Source organism: Eutrema salsugineum, unplaced genomic scaffold, assembly GCF_000478725.1.
Source record: "Eutrema salsugineum unplaced genomic scaffold, Eutsalg1_0 scaffold_6, whole genome shotgun sequence".
Lineage (NCBI taxonomy): Eukaryota > Viridiplantae > Streptophyta > Magnoliopsida > Brassicales > Brassicaceae > Eutrema > Eutrema salsugineum.
The window spans coordinates 5498138-5516950 of record NW_006256547.1 but is presented as its reverse complement, the minus strand read 5'-3'; the positions used below and the strand labels follow the sequence as shown (position 1 = coordinate 5516950).

Below are 18813 nucleotides of genomic sequence, written 5' to 3'. Positions count from 1 at the left end.
GATATCATGTTATTTTGAAATAGGTTATATAAAGGAGAGAAAAAAAAAAATTTCAGTGTTTAAGAGGTCATACATTACACTACTTCTTAGTTCTTTTATTTCAGAATATATGACATTCATCATCATGGTGAAGATGATGGTTAATCAACATGGTTCCTATTATCATATGTATTCCTTATTACTTATCGGGGTGTGGTCCAAAACCCTAATTATATAATAGACAGACGAGCATAAGAGGTTGACAGGGTTTTAAACGAGAGCCTTTCTTTCTCGCTTTTTTTTCCAAACAAAAGCATGCTTTAATAGATTGATTTTTTAGATTATCTTGTAATTAGTTCTAAACTACGTCAAATTGAAAAATAAATCTAAATTATTTAGATTCCGATTTTTTTAAAGAATAAAAATATTCCGAAATTTCTTGTAATGTTTTGGACTTTCCCACATTTAATTGTAGTTTTAGTTTGACGACAAAAAAAAAAATTGTATTTTTCGTTGCCATGACTCGTGCCTCTGTTTAGCTTAATTGTTTTTCTTTTATTCCATCGTCCCCACTCCTCATGATTAAATCTAAGTCTAAATTCCAAGAACCCATTCTCAAAATTTTGAATAAATGAATAAATTATGTAACCGAAACCACAAAGAGGATCTAGTTCATAACGCTGACTATTCTTTCTTTTTATATATATAATGTAATAGACAAAGGCAATACGTTCAAAAAGTCTTTTCAAAAATTCTTTTTCAGTTTTAAGGAATATTAAATACCTTTAGAGTCCTATCATTATCTAGCAATACCCGAAGGCATTGATTGTTCGATCAATGTCATATTCATCCACGGTTCACCACATCAACAACATCCAAGAAGCAAAAACATAAAAAATACCACTAGATATCAACAATAATTTGAAGTCCAGTTCTGAATTCGCGCTTCATAATCTAGTATTACATGAATAGTGAAACATAAGATTCCTTATCCTAATTTAAGCACCGAAGATTGACCCTTGAGTGGTCAAAGATTACACATCAGTAAAGGAAGCTGGGGAAGGAGAGCTGGGTTGTTGAGAAACACAAACTCTCTTTGCATTTTTTTATTATTAAATCTCTTTCCTTATCATAAATGATAACCATCATTACTCCACTAACCACTTTGGTCTTTGTCATTAACAAATTAGTAATCTTACTTTATATATGTCTCACCGAAATATAATCAATTTGACTGCTCTAATGAGTAAAGATAGATGTTTTCAGATTTATTTTGCTTCGATATGGTTTTTCATGGTTTTCTAATCGGGATAAGTGTTCTTGAAATTCAAAATTAAATTGTGTTTATTTGATTTAGTAAAATTAAGTTTTATTTGGTTTGATTACAAAACTGAACCAAAAATTTAATAATAGATTTCAGGATCGTGTGTATATATTAGTAAATATCCTAAGCGAAATAAACAAAATATCTTATTATATTTAACTGAACTGAAAGGAAACAACTCATTTAAACTAAAAAAAAATAACTAAGAGTAAATTAACTTCTGATTTTATGCCAGGCATTACATAATGAAACAGGTAAAATGGAGAATGAAGCACGCATACCAAAAATCTGAGTCATCTGAGTCTAAACTATACTTATATTTTCCGAAAATTATGAATATGATCTTATTTCGGAAATTTTGTGGAAGTGAAACAAATATTTGTGTTGGCAGCAAGAGCAATATAATATTCAATAAAGCATACAAGGTTTAACTGAGCTAAACATGTGTTAGTACAATATGACATCGATATAAAATATCATAGTCTATAAAACATGGCAGGTCGAAAAGGTTCAATTCAGGTTTAACTGTTGACCCCAAAAATGTCGAAAGAGTAAAAGAATTACTACCTTCAGATCAGAAGGTTTAATTAGCTATTGGATAGATTATTGGAAATGATTTTAAACATCGATTATTAATTAATGATCTCTTGTATCCGAGACTCCGAGTGAAGTGGTCCGACTATAAGAATATTTGTATATTGATTAAATCTTAACCCACACCAAAAATGGTAAAAATGAATCATTCATTTGCCATGAATTTTTAGTTATTCATGTATAAATCATTAAATAAACTACCAAAAAGGTTTTGTTTGGCCTAAAATTACATAACTAACTTATGGCGCATGTATGTTTGGTACGACTCCTAATTGTCGTTAGACAGAAACAATCTTATCAAATCAAAAGAATAGTTAATGGGTTGTACATTGTCTGTGCTGTATACGATTATATACACATGCATGCATTATACAGAATAATAAAATAAAATGAAATATAATAAAATCAAAATTCTACTAATAGAAGTTTTAATGAGATCATTATTGTTGTAACCGTGTCTCCTAAGCGCAAATGAATTTCAGAATTTTCTGATGTAAAGTAAGCTTGTAATGAGTGCATCTACTAGAAATCAATCACCCCATCAAACATTCGGATGAAACAACTTGACTGTGATTAGTGGCATTTTTAACTTAACATAAATGCGGATATGTAAAAACCACATATGTATATATGATTCATATCTTTATTTACTTTCAGATTTATGATTCCTAATATGCTTTCTCGAAATGCTATTTTAAATGATGATAATATTTTGGTTTATCTTGAATCGTAATATATCCCCATTTCTGAATCAACCTAGCTATTTTGCTTATACTCGGACATTTCTGTCATGTTATCATAAATTTCCACCTAAAAAATAATTGACGATTAATGATCAATGTCATGTACATATATATATATATATATATATATATATATATATATTATTAAGAAATCGATTTTACCATTTCTTAATAGTAATATATTACTATCCAAACAACGGAACTACAATCACTTGCTTATGATACCAATTAACTTTTGGATAATATCTCATATTCTCATGACGTACACCAAATTCGAATTCTTATGTTTTTAAATATCTTATCTCAAATGAGAAAAATATCAAATATCGTATATAATAATCCGATATTAGTTAACGGGACACATAAATAAGAACATTTGATGTCTAACCGAGATACGAATGAATGTTTGCACGTGTAATAGAAAAAAACAAGACGTAATTGCAAAGGAGCAAACGATCGTGAAGGATTGCGTTGTCCTCATGATGTACATAATAGGTTTGGTAGCCCAACTTATCAGTCCCACGTTTTTAGGTCCGAATGTATATACATTTATACACACTTCCATTTTTGTTCATGCAGTTTCATCATACAATCTAAACATATTGATTGATGATTATATATGATTACAACGAAAGTTGAAAGTTCCATATTTTAAGTCCGTACATTTTATCGGGTAGAAACGAAGTGGGTCACAATATCACATAGCCGACATAACCAGTTCATTTTTTGGTTATGCATATAGTATTATACTCGAGATCGATACTAAGTCTGATTCTTTATGATACGTATAAATGATTTTGGAAACCATGCGTTTAATTTGTGTGACTAATAAAATGAATTAGAATAGAATGGAAGAAGGAAAAAGGGGATTAAAGGGGATGAAGGTTAAGGGGCCACCACAGTACATATTAGGTCTTAAAAAGACAAGCTTAGCTGTTTCCTTCCTTTTAAAACCAATCACTTTGTTTGGTCTTAAAGAAAAGCTTTCTCATCATTTTAGGGTTTTCTTGCAAAAATGAACAAAAGTTGCATTCACACACTTGTACACATGATTTAATCTAGCTTTCATAAGATATTTTCATTGTTACAAGTTGTAACTCCGCATCCACTAATATAATATTTTATTCTTCTGCTTATGCTTATGATTATTAGTTAGTTAGTTAAAACAACAAAAAAAGATTATTAGTTAGCGCGCAATATATATTTGTTATAACTTATAACTATATATTTTGTCTGAAAGCTGCATATAGCAGCAGTTTGGGAAGATGTGTAAGGATGAGAATAGCATCTAAAACGACGATACTATCAACTGAAGACGGGTGCCTAACTCACAAGGTGGTGGCTCCATGTCTCGTGGCTTATAATTGCAAGTAAATGGATTTTTTTTCGGTTATATCTCCGGAGTTATGGACATTTTGGTACATACATTCGGATTGAGAACCAAAGCAGGTTTATGAAAAATCAGTCTATTTTATAGTCCTAATGAAGTACTGAATCTTCCAACAACATGAGCCAAAGAAAGTTCCACCATATTTAATTAAGTTCGTAAGAAAACAAAACATGTAAATTTATTGAATACCAATTAAACATGTGAATGGATACACGAATAAATAGTTGTAAACGTCAAAAGGAATTTAAATTACAAAAAAACAAAAAAATATATATACATATATACCCATCTAAAAAACTTTTTTAAATTAGCTAGGTAGGTTTTATTGGTTGTGATGATATATGCATCAATATATACCATGAACATGTCCTGATGTACATATACACATGCACATATATACACATACATATATGTATATAAATATCTAAGGTTGGTTGTCGATTGCTATCAGGAATGCTATAAATATCTCATCTAGGGTTAGGGTTAACAACTGAGGTCCTCTTGTTATTGTGTCGATCTTTCACTCTCTTTCGATCTCCAACCGTAGAAATTTAAAGTAAATTGAAAGAAAATTTTTTTTTTATAGAATTTCATCTTCTTCTCAAATATATATATCACATTAACGCATCATTACAAGTTTAGATTTCACAAAAAGAATCAAGAAGAAGAAGAAGAATACGCATGAGGAAGCGTCAAGTGGTGTTGAGGCGAGCCTCGCCGGAGGAACCTTCTCGAAGCTCGTCGACGGCTTCTTCTTTGACGGTGAGGGGTGTGAGATACGGCGAGTGTCAGAAAAACCACGCGGCGGCGGTTGGAGGTTACGCCGTCGACGGCTGCCGTGAGTTCATGGCAAGCAACGGCGAGGAAGGTACGGTGGCAGCGCTAACGTGCGCGGCCTGTGGCTGCCACCGCAGTTTCCACCGGAGAGAAATTGCAACCGAGGTCGTCTGCGACTGTAATTCACCTCCTTCGACTGGAAATTAGACCAAAAAATCTAGAGCTAGCTAAGAGTCTGTTTGTGTCTTTGTGTTATATATAAAGCTGAAAATATTTTATTGGTTTTTTTTTCTCTTATTTATAATGTCGTGGATTTGTGTTTCATCGAGAATTTTAGAGATTTATAGACTGGAGGCGGTGTGGAAGATTTATAATAATTGGATGCTTTTGGGGTTTGAGAACGTTTTGGAAAAATGTTAATTAGGAAATTCCTAAGTGAAAAAAATAAGATTATTGTGTTTTTATGATTTATATAGTTTGATTTTTTTTTTTCTGTTTGGTCAATATTAATGTATTTTGATTATGTTGTGGAATTATATATCGTTTCAATTTCAGTGTCCACTTAAGACAATTGTTCAGTGTATTGTGAAATGAATTGGTAACACATTAAATCTGTGTGTTTCTTGATGAATGAATGAGATTGATTGTTCCTTAACATATATGGAAGGTTCTTCTCTTGTGATAATGTTAGATGAATATAGTAATACAATTATTGGTTCTCTCAAATACTAAATTATTCAGATATATTTAATGATTAACTGAAGTGCGATATATTTATTATTACTTGTAGATATCTTCGATCGGGAGGGAGTGGAAAAAAGATATTTGATTCTTTTGAGACCACTCCTTTAGCTTTTTTTTTTGTTGTTTTAATATGGAAATTGTGGAGTTAAGCTTCCAACTGTTGTTATCTTAAAGCACTATTTCATATGTTACTGTTGTTTTTAAGAAGTACATGTTAACTCGAACCCGATTAAATTATTCAGGTTCAGAATTTTTTGAATGTGCTATGATAAGAACCACTTCCGTCAGGGATATGCCTTCCATGTTTCCAATTTAAAAATAATATTTGTTTAAATAGTCTAACCTTTTTGCTTTAAAAGAGATTTTACAATTTTCTAATAACATGATTAAAAATATGGAAAAATAACTTTAAATAAAGAAGGGAGCTAAAGGCCCACAAATCTAATCCTTGTTGGTTGCTAACTTGCTATGATGGAAAATATTAGTTTTTAAATTGATTTGTTAAGAAGACTGTTAGAACTAATGATCATTCATGATAATGGCTTGTGATTTCTGATGTTTATTTAGTCTTCTATAACATCAGAAACTGGTGGGAATTAATATAATTGGAATACTCTCGAGTAAAGCATTCAATAGAATGAAGGAATGCCAACACAAAAAATGAACGACATTGTTACTTTCAAACGAGATTGTGTTGTTACTGCTGTAAACTATATGTAGCATTCTGTGTCAAATTTATTTTTTTAAATATGATTAGTAGAAATTAACAAAACTAACTGAAGAAGTTAGATATTTTCATACGAAAATATATAGTTAGATATTTTTGGCTGCTTAATAACAATAGATTTGAAATGACATGTGAAATGTATCATCATGAACGTACATTGTTAGGTATTTGAGTATGGAGAGAAAGAATTCCTTCTGCATATGTTTGTTAGCAACATTGTACCGAACTTGGTCAGGCCAATGTCGATTTTGACAAAATAAGATATGAAGACAAAAAAAAAAAATATATATATATATATATATAAGATAGGTAAAAAAAAAATCATTTTGTAAGAATTTACAACACATGTGATAGATAAAAAAAGGGTATTTCAATCGGGTTCACATAATCACATTCTCATTTCCAATTAATTTCTTTATCACGAATCAAGTTGCATTTCTAAGTTTTCACACACAATCATTCACTTGCGACCAATCAATCATCAGCATAGCATCCATCATGGACACGTACTAATCACATTCCAGTTCTGTTATTGAGGAACTATTCTCAACTTCCATTTCATATCTTTGGATCAATCCTACTCATGCCTCTAATTTGTTTTCTCAGTATTAAAATTTTCCTAATAGTGAAGTTAGTCCCCGGGACTCACCTTTGACCCAACGGAATTAGGAGATTACTAATGTCGTTCGATTAAACATGAGGATTAGCAACTCTTGATTCTACTACATCGACCTAAACCAACCCAAATCACTCCCATAAATCTTCATATACTCAACAATATGATCAACCATATTTAATTGATCGAGTTTAATTACTTAAATGTTCTGGAAACCGATCCAGATTAGGTGAAACCGAGAGAGATCACTGAACAATAAACCTAACTGAACCAAATCAAACCAACAAATAGCTAGCTTCACGAACATTCTCATTTAGCACTAGTTACTTTAAATCAAGACTGATACAAACTGATTCTTTACCGGTTTAGAAAGTCAATGCATGGTTTGACTTAAAAACCCACTCATGCCTCTAATATTTTCCCAATTTATTTATTATTATAGAATTTGGAAGAGAAAAAAACTGTGTAGGTTCAAAACAAGGTTTTGGATCACTGGAAAACTGATTGGAGAACGGTCAAAGAAGAATTCTTGAAGATTCTGAAAATTTGTCAGCTCTTCTCCATCTACTAGATTTAGACTTTAAACTAGGTCATCGATAGGTCTGAGATGAAATCTCTCTATCACTAATATTTTAAAAGAATTGTTGGGAGTGTGGTTTTTTTTTTTTTTTTTTGCTACCATCAGTGTGGCAATTAGTTGTTTTGGTATTCCCTTGTGAATACACAAGAATAAAAGTGAGTCAACTTAAGCTTTTAAAGAGAAGCCCAAATAGTGATTAAGCCCATGCATATCATGATATGGCCCAACTAAATTCGATAGACCATGAATTGAAGCAAAGATATATATACATACTCGAATCCTACATATACTAAATAACATGAAAATTGGGAAAATGCTTAAAAATACATGAACTAAATAACATTTGCCACAAAAGTACATAAACCTTTTCGACTACCCAAATTGAACCAAGTTCTAAATCTAAAAATAATCTAAGAATTTATTATATATAGCGAAATGTACTATTTAGTAAATAACATTTAGCACGAGCTATTGAAAATTGAAATATGAATAATTGCATGTTTTTTTTTGTAATAAGGATTAAGATTGAAAATTAGATTTGCAAAATTTTGGAACACAGTGTTGGGAGAACAAATCATTTCATAATGAGTTTAGAGCCTAAACACCCTAGCTCAGTAATTAAATATTCAACCTTCTATTTGCTCTCTATTCAGCCTGCTTAAACTGAGTTGTTCGGATGTCACATATGATAAACGCATCAGACAATAATTCCGATTGTGAAGCGTCGGGTTTTTTATGCTTCCAGAATTCATAAACTGTGGGTTGCATAATCAGCTTCATAATGCAATAACCACAAAGGAACGTGATGAAACTTTATCCATAAGAGAATATCTTTGAAATATGAAGGAGCAATTTAAAGCCGGACTGTGACTGTGAGATGAAAGTTAAACCAAATTTTTAATCCCTCAAACTGCAATTAGAAAACAAATGAATTTTCGGCTCACTTTTCGTGATTGTAAACTCTGATGGAACCCCAAGGCCAAGTTCAATAAAAATGGGGATCCAAATAACGTTCCATTTTAATATTTTATCTTCAATATTTGAAACTTTAAAATATATGCAATATTGTATTTCTTCCGGATAAGGTTTTTGAGATTAAATTACAAATCTTAAAAAAGTATTTTATCAATCAAGCATTATTTAATAATTAGTTAAAAACATAGTTAAACCAATCATGATAAAATATTTAATAAGATTGAAAATCTTCATTAATTTTTTAGAAAACTTATAAAACATCTTATAAAATGAAACTTATATAAGAAAATATCCTATATTATGGAATAAAATAAGTATTACAGTATCCATATGATATATATTTTGTTATATCATGTGGTGGATTAAAGGTTTAGTTTCTCTCAAGAGATGTATTGTACTGGAGATCCAAATCTTCACAAGACAAAAATAAGGTATAACTGTAAGTGGTTTGAGGAAAAGGACCACATTAAAGCGAAGTAATCTTTATTCCCAAAGACATTTCGAAAAAAAAAAAGGTTTCGGCTTAATTAAATATTCCTTTATTTACTAATTTTAATAAAATATTCCCTTATTTACTAGCCTGATCAATATTTTTATAGTATCTGTTAAAGGGAACAATACAAATATGATAAATAAACAGTAAATTGCCAAAAATACCGTCGAAAGGTAGACTTTGATAAATAATATTCTTTGTTTTCTGTGACCCGTATACAAAATTGTTAGCTCTTTTAGCCTTTTATAATACTACAATTTTTTCCTTACGCCAAGAGTTCTTGAAATTTTGAATTATCTTAAATTTAGTTTATGTACCAGAAAATAGTAAACTAGAATTTAAATGAATTTTTCTATTTTTATCTAATGTTTTATCTTTTATAATTATGTGGTCCACCTCTCATTGATTTTCAACTAGGTGTGTTATCTAGATAATGTACATAGGATCTTTTGTATTATATTTTGTCATACAACAATTGTTTTATTCATTAATACAAAAGGAGTGGGGAAAAAAAGATACACACAATTTGGTCTTTGATTCTCCAAATCTCAACTTTCTCCGAATAAGCATTTTGCCAGTTTATGCTATCCCACTTACTGTATAACTTAGTTTTCATTTCTCTACATAAAAAGATTAAACTTCCGTTTTGCAAGACTAAGTTAGCATGTGTAAAGATGTGAAGACAAAAACCAATAGATATTTAATTGTAGCATTATTACAGTAAAATTCTATTGATGTTGCTTAAAAAGACAGAGAAAACTCTTCGGTGTACTTTTAATTTTACCACCGCACTAAAATTGTTTTATAAAGCCGAGCAAACTTACACCTATCGATAATAGCATCTCTAATATATTCTTCCATTTTTATCTCTAAAATGGAAGAACTGCAAAATTGAGTTAGATTTCTCTCTAATGTATTTCTCTATTTTCAATTCAAAAAAAAATATTTTAAATATATTTTTCATTTTTATTTTATTATTAATTACTAATAATACATTTTATTTATAAAAATTACAAATAAATCTATTTATTCTTTTCAGTTAAAACTTTTATAAATTATAATATTATTTTAAATTCAACTATTATAATATACAAATAATACAACACATCATTTAAAATAATAAAACAAAGTTATATTTTAATTTTATGTATTTCTTATGTATTTTAAATTTTATGTTATTTCTATTTTCAGTTAATCTTTTTCTATTTTTTTATTTTCTATTCTCAAATTTTAAATCTATTTATCTTTAATTTTAAATTAAATATATATAATATAAAGGATTAAATTATAAATAAAAAATCTAGTTTTAAAAATTAATGAAAAGTAAAGGATTATCTTGTAAATAAAAAAGTTCACCTGCAAAATGGAGTTAAAAATAGAGTTACTTTATATTTGAAGAAAAAAATAGCATTCTTTCATTTTGTAAATGAAAATAGAGTAGATTTGGAGAAGAATTTCCTCCAAAATAACATTTGGAGAAAGAAATAGGGTAGGATTGGAGATACCCTAATAACATTACAGAATTTGATAAACGAAAAAATCTAAAGAATAAAATGAAAGAACATAACAAAGCGAACATTTGATTAGAAATTCGTGAATATATATACTTTAACTGTTTATCACAAAACAAAATTCAGGATAAAAGAATTGTTAAATGTAAATCGCATTTTATCAATAATTTGTGATTTGTAAAACCTTGTTGCATAGCAAAATCATTTCAGCATTTTGGACCTTACCAATCAAAAGACTGTATCCAACTAAAATTAAATTTGTAGGAAATGAGGTCGATAACGATTTATGATACATGTATATATACAAATATAATATACGATAGAATGAAATGTACGATTTTGTTAGCATTAGTTACGTCAGGAAATTTTCAAATTAGTAAGTGGTGCACTGTGCACATGGTATATGGCAGTTAGGGCCATAACCTCAGCCTGTGTTAAAGTATATGTCCCCACCACGAAAAAGAGATTTGTGACTTCACGATATGTGTAAAATAATGGCAAATATTTTCATTTGTCTATGAATATTTATTAATTTGGAGATAACGCAATATTCTAATCTAATTGCATTTTTTTAGTGCTCGTTTTGTTTGGTAAGCCGACATTTGTTTAATCACGACTAGTATCTAAATTGTCTTATGTCTATCGCATAATCACGGCTGCATCTCTACGTTTCCCCAATGGAAAGTTATTTAAATTATTCGCAAAGTTAATGATTAGTTCCCACGCCCTAAACCCTATTATAGCACTTTATTAATCATAGTTAGATCCCAATCATATAATATATATGCTTGTTTGTTAGTACTTTAAGAATAATGCAAATTTGAGCATATATACCAAAAACGGATAGTGGGAATGTAAGGTATGAGAGGAAAATGGACTAATGAGGAAATTTAAGTTTAATTATCCGATTAATCTTGGGTTTATCAGACGCCAATAAACAAAAGATGACTAATCATTGGAAATAAAAAAACATTATAATTAATATTAATTAATACTATATTAAAGAAAAAAACCCTGTCTCTTTTCTCAAAGAATAAAGAGAGATTTACGAAAAGGACACCTAGATCTTAGTTCGATCACATATTAAATTAAGCGACAAAGTACTTTGAAGATAAGACGCCAAACAATATTATTAAAACCAAAATTTAATAAATTAGTAATACAATTTTATTAATTTGTGGGAAACCTGCATCTTCATCTGATCATTTTGATCAAGTACATAATTTAGAAAGTCACATTTTAGGGCATCATTCGATTTACTAAAAATCGACTTATAGTGTAGTTACTAATTCGGGTGATTAGTTTATATAATCTTCCCTTGAATGGAAAATTTTAGTGAACTACGGAACATTATATTTATTACCTCCTTGGGACAATTACGTGGTAATGAAGATCAATTTAAAATCCGAAAACAAAGGGAACTAAACAAAACAAAAAGAGCTAAAAGTGTTTAAATTAATATTAATAAACGTATTAACGAAGATAATAGCAGTGCTTACTCTCTATGATCTAAAGCTAAAGCTTCCTTATTGCTCTTTCCCTGCGAAACGACAACACTTTCTCTTCTTCACGACGAAGACGACGAGCCGTTCGCGTTTCCGCCGCTATCACTCTCGAACCTCCCACCACCGCCGCGATGTAGGTCGTGTTCTAAACCGCTTCCACCTCGAACGCCATCATCTTCAACGTTGTTATTAGCGTTCTCGACGCCGGAAACCGCGACGCCGTTATTATCGATCCTCTGAACGGCGGTTCCGCCGGAAAATTGGTGGTCGCGGCGGTTGTTGAAGGTGTTTTTGTTATTATGCATCCAGACCTTGAGGACTCCTTTATCGACTCCGATCTCGCGGCAGAAATCGCGAACTTCCTCCTCGTCGCGCTTCTGAATCTTCCACCCGATTCGATCGGCGAATTCGTGCATCTTCTCCTTCTGAATTGGGCTAAATTTCGTCCTGAATCGCTTCCTAGAACCTGGGGTGTGGTGGTGAGTGGAGAGATTGTTGGCGGCGAAGTTGAGATCTGAGAACGGTAAGTTGTTTCCGGCGGATTTATTGGTGCCGGAGAGAGCGAGGAGCATGTAAGAGGAGGAGATAGGCGGCGGAGAAGAGGAATTAGGGCTGCGAGGGAGAGGAGGAGCTGGTGGAGGCGGGTGGTGACGGTGGTGAGGCTGGTACTCGATGGCGGCGGTGGTGGAGGATGGAGGGAGAGACGGTGGCGGAACGGCGGAAGAGAGGGATGAATCGTCGGGGTCACGGCGGTGGAAGTTACGGTGGCAACCGCAGGCGGCACACTTGAGGGAAGTTGGATCGGAAGGCGTGGAGGAAGGAGAAGGCATGAATTCGCCGCAACCGTCGAGCGCGTGACCGCCAATCGCCGCCGCGTGGTTCTTGAGGCATTCTTTGTATGTGACGGCGATTATTGGGTGGTGGTGGTGGTGGTGGCGTTTGATGATGCCGTTGCTGAAGGAGATTGGTTTCGCTGGTTGGATCCTGGTCGGAGTTTCGGATTCGGGTTCAGGAGATTTAGGAGTCATATCCATTGCTCAAAATTCAAGCATCTATGGTTGGTTTTTTTTATCAAGATAATCTTGCGAGAAAACTCGGGGGTTTAGGTTAAGCTCGAAAACAAAGTTTGATATTCAGAAACGAAGAAGATGGATAAAGAGAGATAATCAACTTTTGGAGATCATTTGATTTGTGTTATTTTAATGTGTTTAAGACAATAACTTTTTTGAAGAAGAGGAAGCTGTTATATGATGATAGTGAATCTGGTGATGAATGTTGCTAAGACAGAATAAAATAATTAATAGGAGAAATTAAATAATTAATATATATGAACACTAAAAAAAAAAATTCATAAGGACAGGGCTAGATTGAGGATTGATGATTTAACCATGGTTAGATGAGTGGTTAAAAGTGGGAATGGGGACCCACAATAAGGAGTGGGGAAAAACCGAAAATATATAGAGTAATAAATGCCTTAAACCTAAAGACAGTCCAATTATAAATTTTCTCATGCATTGTAACATGTTCCTTATTATTATTATCTTTTTACATTTTGACATTTCTTGATTTTTTTTTTGGACAAAGACATTTCTTGATTTAACTTGCCTTTTTACGTACGACAACCAAAAAAACTTGCCTTCTTACCTTTTGTTCTTTATGTTTCTTCATGCTGTATTATTTAACATTTCATTTATACTGATTACTGTAATAAAATGTAATCTTCAAACCATATCTGGAAAATTTATAATCTTACTTTAATTTGTCATTCTTAAAATATTTTGCCACATAATTAAGGTATATAATATTTCAAGTAATAGATTTAGGAAAACTATTGACTATGACAAGAGTCGCGACTATAAATTACAAAGCTTTTGTATGCAGAGATACAAAAATATAAGTGCGTAAGCATATGCGAGATAGTTTATACAGAGTGAGCTTAATTGCACCAAGATCTCTCTTATTGAAACAAAAATAATTTCCTTTAGCCAAAAAAAGTTATAATATGGCATCATAGATTTTATTTAATATAGAATTAATTATTGACAGAGTGATCAAATTTTTGAGCAGACATTCAAATCATCAAGGATTGTCGATGTATTATATCTACATTGTTTTGTCAATGAGACAATGACTAACTAAAATATGTTTGAAATCAAAAGTAATTTTATGATTTAATCCAAATTAACTGATTAAATCTATAGTTTTAAATGTTGTTTTAGTATATATTTTGTGGTTAAACATTGAATCTTAGCTTGATCATTCTAGGATGAATTGATATATCTTTTAAAAATGCAAATTTGTGACTACAGCAAAACACAGAGGATTATTGTATTGATTAGTCGATATATCTTGTAAATTTTCATCTAGTGTTATATCACTAATACGAAATTTGAGTTAAAAATCTTTGACAACTAAAAAATTTCGAATTAAAAAAAAAAGGAAAAAGAAAATAAAGATAAAGTCCGTATACATCATAGGTCATCAAAACAATAAATCTGATACAAGTAGTTTCACTTGTCGTCATGAGAGGGAAAAAGAAAGTAATGAGTCTTTACTAGTTTTTAATTACAAATTGATTTTGACTCTTTTGATCTTGCGAAATTGAAACGAGTTCATGAAGCCAAACTTAAAAAGCATTTTGATGGAAAATCTCAGTTGAGGATGAAACTACTACTAATGCAAGTATGCAATAATGCCTATTTGAAATCTAGACGCATTATACAACTACAAAAAATTGATGGGAATATAATGCATGCTGAGGTTAAATTATCAAATCGACAAATTATTTCCAAAGAATGATTCATCGTTGGATTGAGAAACCCAACTTATCGGTTATCAAACATGAATATGATCCCTCGATCTTTCGGTTTGTTGATATACTCTCAATCCGGTTAGCTCACCGCTACTCGATTGGGCGTGAGGTTGTCCAAATTAATATGCACGTCCGATGATAAAAGAGAAATGTCTCTCTTTTATTGTTTCTCTGAATAATAATTAAACCGCTATGTATACAACTATACATTATATATTCGGTGCATAAAATACGTTTTTTATTGACACGGCGCAGGAGAATGAGATGTATGTCACTGTTGGGGTCTTGGGATGTACGTATTAATTATTGTAGTCTTAGTTATCGGAGTTTAAGCATACATGCAAAACAATAAAAAGGAGTTATTCATGTTCTAAATGCCAATTATAATATTTTGTAAATTAATTATAGCAGATGATTAAAATTGAAAGGAAAAAGTTGATGATTACATATCAGTTAATCCAGATAAAAAAAAACTGTACACTCTTGTTTACATATTAGGACATTTTGTTTGCTTCTCTATTTTTTTTTCGTATTGGGAGAATTTGATCATGTGTATAGATCGTGAGTTTAGTTGCTTATAAGATGCTAGCTAGTAGCTATGGACCATGGTGTTGTTTTGTCTCTTTTGTGTATACTGATTAGTTATGTAATAAGTGTTAGATTTTGTAGGTTTCTAATTCTAATTTAATTGATTTAAAGTACATCATTTTATAATTTTAGATATTATTGTAGGAAACATCTCCTTTTTTTTTTGTTTATTGTAGGAAGCACGTACTTTGGATGTGAGATTCATGTATGTTATTCACTTAGGTCGCGAGAGTAGGAAAACTTACAGTGGTAGTTCTTATCTCTTTTCTCAAATTGACTATATTTGAACCATATAAAAATATGCTAGTTTTTGGTTCAACTATTTTGATTTTGATTGGATGTGTTATCAAGATTAAACATTCACAAAAATAGTATAATTCCAATAAGAATCCAACAAGGTGAGTGAAATCAGAAAAACAAAAAACACGGTTTCAATTTGCATCGATTAAAAGATACTACACACTAACTAACACAGTTAAATATCCATCACATTTACTGAATTACAACGACACAAATATTCGCATTAAATTACAGCTAAACGACACCGGTTCAGTTCGTACAACACAACTATCCGATACCTTTTAACCTTGATTTACTCGAGGGTTCTTGTGACATGACTAATCTACCCTCACGAGAACAGAAATATTTACGATCAACTCCAGAAGCCGCGTCGCTAGGCTTTAACCTTCTGTGCGCTTCTTGTCACTAATCCACCAGACACGACCAAAGGTTTTTTTTTTGAAATGATGATTACTAATGACAATAAATATGGTTTTATTATTTTTTAAATACTTGTCAACAAACTACGTAATCATAATTAACACGCAAAGAATTAAGACTGACACGTACTTGAAAAGTCCACGTGTCACTTCATGGCGTCATTAGTAAAGTTCAGGAACTCGCCACGTGATTATATGGTCTTGGAAGCCTCAACAATTCGAATAGTCAAAACCCCCAGATTTCTTCTAGTTTAATTTTTTGTTTTTTTGTTTTTAATTTCGCAGCAAGTACAAAGTTTTTGGGTGTAATTTTTTTCGTGACTCCAACAAAATGCATAATCTTTCTTTCAGGAAAAATATAAATAACCTGGTCAATAAGCAATCAATTAATGCTATTACAGCTCACAAGTTGACCAACTGATGTATTGTTGTAATAATCAGCAAAAAGAAATGTTTAGTTTAAATTTTATGTAGGATAGATGATAAAGACGGAACATAAAAACTAGTATCCTCTTTTATTTTCTTGAGCACAGAATCATGAATTGCATGGTTGGTCCATACTAAAGATAAAGTTTTGTTGCCTTTTTTAACCATGTGGTCCTGTAGAACGCAAGAACTAATTATCAATGGGATTACTCTAATATGAAAAGGAAACCCTAACTAGTTCTTTTTATTTTCAAAAACTAAGCTCAAGTACTGTACGTGGTAAAAACAGCTTTTTTACTATTGGTTGTATTATTACGTCAACTAGTGTATTTGCGTTATTTACATATACCGCTGTTTCCTAAATACACATGGAACAAGTCATGATAATCATTGACTCTAATAAATTATTTAAAAACCCACAAAATGGACGTTAGTTCCAATTTCCATATATACCAATTTTTTAAAAAAGTCTTAAAATACCATAAACTTTATACGTATAAAAAGAATCGAGAAATTATTCCGGCTTTTTTTGCAAAAGTATCACAAGTCTAAGCATACAAAATACCATTACTCATGTGAACAAAGAAAATGAAAAAAAAACAATACCACTGCTAGCTCTTTTCTTATTTTCGAAAATACCATTAGTTAAAATACAACTGCCAAAATTACTCTATAAGTTTTCTAAAGAATAATTTTGATTATACGACTTTTAAAGAGTTTATATGATTTGGTTGGATAAACCTATAAAATGGCAAGTTGATGCCTTTGATTGGGTTGGGGTCAATAGTCAGCGTCGAACCCTTTAATCCTTATCTTCAGAATTACAAACACTAATCTGAGCCATAACATGCATGATCGAGCATCAAGAGTTTTTTTCACTACGTTTATAAAAAAAATAGAGTTTTTTTCACTACGTTCCAGACAAATGATTTAGAATTGGTAAAAATGACAAACAAGTCCATTGGAATGGCGAGCCTTCGTCATGTGTTTTGAGGAGTCTCTTCATTTCCTTTTTTGTCTAATTAATCGTTCATTCCATGCGTTTTGAACTTTGAGTCGACTGTGTGATTCGTAGTGGTAGGATTCGTTAGTTAATTTTTGTACTTTTGGTGTTCCATTTTTTTTTTTCGATTTACATAAGGAGGCAGGATTAAATGATGAAAAATATGAGAGATTAATTAGTACAACTACAAAGTTTAATGGGCTCATATGTGACCCCTCTTGAAGAACAAATATCAATGACCCTATCACCCAGGAATTAGACTACAAAAATCTTTTGTGGGTCCAAAAGCTGTTCATCACCACACCACCATGCAATTTCATATCTACTGTCAGTCTCTTACTGTTTTTTTTGTCAGCAAATCCAGTCTCTTGCTGTTTAAATCATATTAATCGTCTTTAACTAAAAATATCATATTAATTGGAGGCATAACTTTTTTTTTTTAAAGTATTGGAGGCATTACTTACACACTATTTCTCTTATTCCTTTGTTAAGTTTTTTTGTTTTTTGCTAAAATGTTGTTTTCTTATTTTTTTTCACAACAGCATATAAAATATAGAAGTAAAAATATGATTTTCTGCAACTTTCAATCATTTATAACTCATTTCTGCAATTTTTGGAAAGAAAAACCCATCAATCCTCAGTTTTTTTTTTCTCTCTCTATCAATTGCTCTTCAGTGAAACTCTAGCCGCATCACACAGAATTGAAGATGAAAGAAACACACACCAAAGTATCGTACTATTTAAAATGTGCTCATTCATTCGAATTGAGCTTTATCCGAAAGGTGGGCTATCAAATCGGTAAAGAAAAGAAACGGAATAATGTAAGAGCCAGTATTCTTGTGTCATGAGCATGTTATTATTTTAGGGGCCTGGTTAATAATCTTGAGTTAAAAAATTGGAGAAAAACGGAAATATGGCTAAGTTAAGGGGTGGGATCTGATGAGTTGTTGGGAAGAACACATGTATGAGTTGTTTGCGCTTTAAAACCACTTCAAATAATTGTCTGTTTTGTAGGGCACATTGTGTCCTTTACATTAGGTATAATCAAAACTCCTCCAATAGACAACTTGTGTCAAAATTATAATGTTCTAATATTGAGTATTTACCCCCCACAACTCTTTATTGTAAATATCATTCCAATTTAAAACCACACTCATAATCTTCAATTATATACATTTTTGTTTTGTCATACTAATAATCTAGATGAAATTTAAAAAGATTAGAGAATTTTATAATCCAAAAAATTAGTTTTTAATATAATAGCAGAGTCTGTGTAGAAGACTGAAAATAATGCAAATGTGAACTAG

General features: G+C 31.2%; 2 protein-coding genes across 2 annotated transcripts; one reads left to right on the top strand and one right to left on the bottom strand.

Moving 5' to 3' along the window:
- Window positions 1-4524: 4524 nt before the first annotated feature.
- LOC18012263 (mini zinc finger protein 2) lies at window positions 4525-5326 on the top strand. Its single transcript, XM_024151693.1, has one exon. It carries the CDS (start codon window positions 4712-4714, stop codon window positions 5012-5014), a length of 303 nt encoding a protein of 100 aa, XP_024007461.1. The 5' UTR covers window positions 4525-4711; the 3' UTR covers window positions 5015-5326.
- A 6457-nt stretch (window positions 5327-11783) lies between these two features.
- On the bottom strand, window positions 11784-13235 carry LOC18011731 (zinc-finger homeodomain protein 9). The gene has a single exon (XM_006395264.2). It carries the CDS (start codon window positions 12990-12992, stop codon window positions 12021-12023), a length of 972 nt encoding a protein of 323 aa, XP_006395326.1. The 5' UTR covers window positions 12993-13235; the 3' UTR covers window positions 11784-12020.
- Window positions 13236-18813: the final 5578 nt, after the last annotated feature.